General features: G+C 56.6%; 1 protein-coding gene across 1 annotated transcript; it reads right to left on the bottom strand.

Moving 5' to 3' along the window:
- Positions 1-457: 457 nt before the first annotated feature.
- LOC123813915 (translation initiation factor IF-2-like) lies at positions 458-5769 on the bottom strand. The gene is made up of 2 exons (XM_045831365.1): positions 5096-5769; positions 458-510 (listed from the first exon to the last, which is right to left on the bottom strand). Exons 1-2 carry the CDS (start codon positions 5628-5630, stop codon positions 458-460), a joined length of 588 nt encoding a protein of 195 aa, XP_045687321.1. The 5' UTR covers positions 5631-5769.
- Between the last annotated feature and the right edge of the window lie 648 nt (positions 5770-6417).

The raw sequence follows: 6417 nt of genomic DNA, 5'->3' as shown, positions 1-6417 counted from the left end.
CACAGAAGTGTGAGATTGTGAAACAGGGTGGGGCTGATCTGAGGCAGTGACACCAGCTGAGGTCTGAAGAACCAAGGAGGAGTGACCTCTGCAAAAAGACAGTGAGGAGCTTTGCCTTCCTCAGGAGAGAGAAGCCTGTGCAAAGACGCAGAGGCACAAGACAGCAGAATTCACTCTCTCTGTTGTTCCCGAATGTAGGCATGCATCAGGATTGTCTGGGAGGCTCATGGAAGCCCTGATAGCTGGCTCCCCACATCTGGAAGCCCCCCACATCTAAGGGCACCGATTCAGCAGGTGGGATGGTCACTCTGACAGCCACTGTGCTGGGGGAAAGCCAATAGGTTGGTGAGATGAAGACATGGGACAAACCTCCAGGGGCAGCCAAAGGGAGACATGGGGGCCTGACACCCTCAAGCTGTCTCAAGCACACACTTACCCCTGTGTGCTCTGGAATTGTTCAGTTAAACCTCCAAGCCTCAGTTTCCACATCTTGAAAATGAGCACAATTTCCTGTGACAGGAGAGAAGATGAATCAAGATGATCCAGGTCAAATACTTAGTGCACAGCCTGGCACACAGTAGGTTCTCAATCAATGCAGAACACCAATGATGACCATGTGTGCAACTGATGAAGGAGCAGGAGGTCTCTACTGAGCTGGTGGCAGATAGAAATGCAGAAAGCAAGAGCATGTTACCCTATGTACTAGTTAGCTAATAAGTTTTGAATAGCAAATCAACACAATTTACCAGCATCAAACAACACACATCACCAGTTCTTCTGTTCAGGTCCAACAAAACCTCAGTTAAGGTGTCGGCCAGGCTGAGCTCCTTCCTAGACTTTAAGCTCCTTTTCCAAGCTCTTGTGGCTGTTGGCAGAATTAAAGTCCTTATGTTTGTCGGACTGAGATCCTGTTTTGCTTTCTGGCTGTCCACTGGGGGCTGCTCTCAGGACCTAAAACATGCCCCAACTGTGCCCCAACAATGTGGCCCTTCTAGAGACGCCTAACAACATGGAAGCTCATTTCTTCAAGACCAGCAGGAGAATCTCTGCCAGGACACGGTCTCACATAACACACCATAATCATGGAGGGACACCCATCACATTTGCCATGTTTCATTGTCTGTAAGCCAGCCACATTCAAGCCACCAGTGGGCAAAGATCAGGAGGGTCATTTTAGAATTTTGCCTACACACACGTACATGCAGGCTCATGACCATGCCTTCTTATGGCCACAATTGTGTGCATGGCCACAGATATGCACATTTTTTGTGTTGCTCTTTTTGCATTGCCTGCTGAGAAGCTCAGAGCCAAAACTGTAGCCCATCTGTGGCAAGTGTTTTGAACCACCTGATGTGGGTTTTGTGGACTCGCTCTCTGCCAGAAACAGCTTCTCTTGAACTTATTTCTAATTTTTTTCTTCTGGCTGCCTTGCCTCTGCAATCCCCTCCACCCCAACCTCCTGGCCCCCAAACAGGCTGATAGAGACAACAGCTCCTGTCTGGTCAGCCCCTAAGGACTTTCACAAATTCTCTCATTTCATCCTCATGGGAGGAGGGACCTCATGCAGACAAGGAAAATGTGCCCAGAGAAGTTGTGAGAACTCATTCCAACCCCCAGCTAAGAAATGGATTTGAGACTGGATTAGAAGCCAGGCTCCATTTCATGTGATCAGGGTTGAGAGCCTGGGTTAAATGCACCAGACACCTTAAGTTAAAACACACACAGAGATTGACTGGCAAAACCTCCTCTGAGCAAGCTGAGTCAGCTGGCAGGATGACCACACAGTGCCAACCTCCTCCACTATTTTTGCCCCAGGGTTGGAATTTTTAGCCCTGGCATAAATAATCCACTGCCAGTTTGCCTCCACCCATACATCTGTCTGCAGGCAGAAAGTGCTGAGGCATGAAGTCCACACACCACACCTGCCGGGGCCAGTCCGTTTCCAGCCACCAAACCAGGGCCCGGCTTGGCCTCACACCTCTCCCAGAGCCCCCCCAAAGGGAGGATGAGGGGTGCAGGGCCAAGGCACATACTTTCTCACACACATATTTAGCTGTTATCATGAACTAGACAGGCCTCAACCCAATTCTTTAGCACAATTAAACAGACCCCTGGGGCAGGTGTTCCTGCTGTACGCCCCTGGCCAGAGCTGGACAATGGAAACACCAGGACACCCCAGATGCTGTTAGCAACTTCCATGGACTTCTGGGCTGGGGAGAGAGACACAGGCAGCAGATAACCAGTCCACAGTGCTAGGGGCAGCAATCTCACAGGGTGAATCGGCATCCAGTAGGCCCCTCTTGGGGTGCTGTCCTTGGACCCCCCATTCCCCATTCAAGTCACTCCCCTTCCTGAGCTGCCCTCTTGGCAGCTTTGCTCAGTCCTGGGCTCCAAACACAGGCTTGAGTTTGCACCCAGCCACCCCACGTTAGAACAATGGTACCTCCCACGGTCCAGGTCTAATCTAAACAACTTGTATTCAATTCACAAAAATTCAACAAGATCCACATTTTGCAGATGGGAAAACTGAGGCACGAGAAATAGAATGCATTACCCAGAGCCCATCATCAGGGGCCTGAGTCCACGCCCCACATATGTAACTGTCAAGACAGCCAGCGAGTTGGAGCTTCGGTTTGTTCACCCAGAAAATGGGTGACTGCCCTGGCCTTGCCCACCTGCCAAGGCAGAGGGGAGGTGAACTGAGGCTGACACTCTGATGATGCCTAAGGGTGCCAAATCCAGAAAAAGTCCCAGCCCTGGGAAGGCCCGAGACACAGAAAGTCAGCGTGCTGGTGGGCAGAGGCTAACCCAAAGCCACCTAAACCCCTCTGCCCCGTATCTGTGCTGCCTCCTCCCAGAGCCTCCTGTGAAGTGGGGTTCACAATGTCCAGCTCAGAGGGTCCCTATACACAGTGGCAAGGACCTACCAGGGGGCTCTGCTGATAGGGTCCCTGATAGAAAGAAGGAAGTGTCTGTCCCTGGTTTCTCACTCCGGGACCCCCAGCCTCCTCTCTCTCTCCTCCTAGTGAGGGGCTGGTGGGGCAAGGACAGGGTTGGGGGAGGTCCTGCCCTGGCTCCCAGGAAACACTGCTGGTGAGGCTCTGTCTTCTTACCTCCCGATGCACAGGGGCTCAGCAATGACAGAAGTGTGATGTTGTGCTTGTTTTATTTAAGCCAGAAGAAGAGAGGGAACCCCAGCGGTTCTCACATAGACAAAGTCTGGGCATTAATTATGAGATGGTTACAGAGGAAAGCCACGGGGGACTGCTTGGAGGGCAGAGGGGCATGAGAGATCCTGAGGTGGGCTAACCAGCATCACAGCTTTTAGCACTGGAGAGAAGCAAAGAGGGGAGCATCAAGAACCCCCTTTCCTTCCCAGCAGGAGAAACTGAGGCCGCCCTCCGCCTCTACAGACTCCACAGTGTGGAAGTGCTGGCACCAGGCTCTGACCCTCAGTCCATGGCCAGTCTCCCTGAGGGGTCAAATTCCAGAGAGTTCAGGGTGGAGACAGCAGTGGTCTTTTTTAGGAGGAGCCCCGCTGACTCTTCCCCTCTGCTTCCTTTAATGATTAACTGGCCCCGGCTGAGCCAGGGCGCGGTGATACCACACTCTCTACACCCTTATTCCCTCACTGCTGGTCACAGGCCTCCGATTAGGGGATCCTCCTGCAGTGCAGGCTGGACTGCTCCTGCTGGTCTCCTGGCTATTGTCCCCCAACGCCAGAGTCTAGGGAGTCTTGGTTTCCCTGGGCTTGTCTGAAGGGCTGGACTGGACGGAAGGACCCTGTCTGGGGTTGCTCTGGGTAGCTGGAACCCACACCCTACAAATTCAGTCAGGACTTCATTCAATGGTGCCTCAGAGACCAACTCTACTGCCAGCTGGACACTCCGAGGTGTCCCCATAACTCACACAAAGTGAGCGAACATGGGGGCTTAGCTCAAGGGGGTTTGGGCAAAGCCCAGGACCTCCCCATGCCTGTTTCCTCATGGAAAAATGGGGCAGTCATCCCCCAGTCTCTGCTCAACTGAGGCAGAGGGGGGACAAATAGGGTGGGGTTCTGCTGGGAGCAACATGCCCCCAGCTTAGCAGGACCCCCACCCCCACCTCCCGGGAGGGAGGGAGGGAGGGAGGAGGTGGCTGATGACTGAAGGAAAGAGAAGCCTTTCCTTTCTGTACACAGTGACTCACCTGCTGGGCTCAGGAACAAACAGCTCCCCACCCCCTCCCAGCACACACAGTACTGGGGTGGAAGAGGGTCTACACTCAGTGTGTCTCCCACGACCCCCTCTGTGCAGCCTGAGGCTGGAGGGAGTTGTTCCAAAGGCCAACCTGGGATGCTCCTTCCAGCCTCCCCAAGTGCAGCCTCCTCTTAGCCCGGCATTCAAGGCCTAGCTCCGACACCTCCCCCTCCCGTCCTTCCCCACCTTTATCTCACTGACTCCTTCAACAAATATATCTTTAATGAAGGCCTGCAAGGTATTGAGCGAATACCAGCCATCTGCCCCTGCCCAGCTTTCTTCCTTCAGAAATTATACGGGGTCTTTTTTATCCTTGACTCAGGTGCCTGACCCAAACACCTAGACATCCTACAAAACCCAGCCTCAAGGTTCCTCTCCCCCAGGAAGTCTCTGCCTGCCCTAGTCCTGACCCCAAGGGGGTGAGTGATAGCGGAGTTGTTTGCCTCTCCTTCTCCCAAGCCTAGAAGCTGCTCGGGAAAGGCAGGGGCTGAGGCCTCAGCTCTGAGGTGGGGGCTGCACAGACCAGCGTGTTAGGTCACCTGAACTGCCCAGCTCCCTTCCTCCGTTCTCGACTAGTAGACGCCTAACCCCCCCTCGCCCCAGCCTCAAATCCTCAGTGTCCCTTGGGCCCTCTCACCTGCAAGGGACACTGGCAGAGGAGATGGACCTGGAGGGCGGCGGGGGAGGGGGAAGAAGGGGATCAGCCTTGCTGTCAAGGAGGGCACAAGCCTTCTCTACCTCCCCGTCCCCTCCCTAACTGAGCGGAAAGGGCGCTTGTGTGTTCAGACAAATGGCGCATTAATGGGGCTCCAGGCATGGGCCAGGCTCCCTGGCGGAAGCCATGGAGAATAACCCACCTGGGGCAGGGGCGTCGGACGCTCGGAGCCTGGAGGGCGGGGTCTTCACTCTCAGCTGGGGCCTCGGTCTCCGCGTCTGGAAAGTGGGCGCTCGCCCAAGTCTGTCCTCCCCGCCTCTGTCGTCGTGTCCTGGGCTCCCGGGCCCAAGACCGGACAATCCGGATATGGAAAGCGGCGTTCTCGGACTTCGCGGAGCCAGGGGCTGGGAGCCGGGCCAAGGCGGTTCCTGGAAGGGGCCCCCACGGCAGCCCCGCTGAGGCCTCCGCAAACCGACACAGGGCTCCGGAGTTCGCCTGCTACCTCTCGGCAAGGGAGAGCGTTGAGGATTAAATGCAAACATATTTACATTTTTAATTGTCAGAGCCTCCTTTGCAGGAAGGGCCAGACAGCGCTTGGGCCGCGAGTGGGCAAGGGTCCCAGCGGCGGGTGACGAAAGCTTTACGGCGGCGGTGGCGCTTGGGCGGCTCTGGAGCGCGGCGCCAGAAGCGGGTTTCGTTGCGCCGGGGAAGTCCGCGGCCTGCAGTGCCCCGACCATCGCCGGCAGCGGAGTTGGGTAATGAGGTGTCCTCGAGCCCAAGAGCGCGTCCTGTCCTTTTCTTCCATCCTCCAGGAGACGGCGGCTGCGCCCTGCGGGGCCTAGCCTCAGTTTCCCCGACTGCAAACTTGGGGACAGACTCCTAGTTTCTTCACTGACTCAAGGGGGGCGACAATCTCTGCAAAGCCCAGAGAGGAGGGGCCTGAGCCCGAAGTAGGGGGGCGCATTCGTCTCCCCAGCCCCTTCTAACTGCTCCTCCAACTGGGCCTCGCCGCATTTTCTACCTCGGCGTCGGAGGCTCCAGCCCCCAGCCCGGCTCCGGTACCCGTCCTGGACCCGCCGCGCGCAGAGTTGGGCCGAAGCAGGCAGAGGGAGCGGCAGGAGAGTGAGCAGCACGCGCGCGCTCTGCGATCCCCAGCCCCTGAGTGTCGCCCTAAAAGTGGGGAAACTGAGAAGCGGACAGAGCAGTGCGGTCGAAAGCCCCCCGCGCCTTCCCGGCCTGACTACGATCCCCCACCCTGGAGTAATGAGGGGAGTTGGAGGGAGTGGAATTCCCTCCGCTGACTGTGTTCCTCGAACTCCGGACCCACCGAGGCCCAGCGGCTGGGGAAGAGGACTAAGACGCGAGGCCCCCAGATACACACCCTGGCGGCCGCGGACGCCCAGCTCGGGTGTCCTAGCGCAAACAAGCGCCGTGTTTGCCGAGAACGCGGCGGGCGGTGCGGCCCTGGAGCGATGAGGATTCGATGGAGCCGCGCGACGCGGCGGAGGCAACGGAGCCTGGGCG

This window comes from Phyllostomus hastatus, unplaced genomic scaffold (genome assembly GCF_019186645.2).
Source record: "Phyllostomus hastatus isolate PE091 unplaced genomic scaffold, TTU_PhHast_1.1 phas_contig_159, whole genome shotgun sequence".
Classification (NCBI taxonomy): Eukaryota; Metazoa; Chordata; class Mammalia; order Chiroptera; family Phyllostomidae; genus Phyllostomus; species Phyllostomus hastatus.
This window is presented reverse-complemented; position numbering and strand designations above follow the sequence as displayed.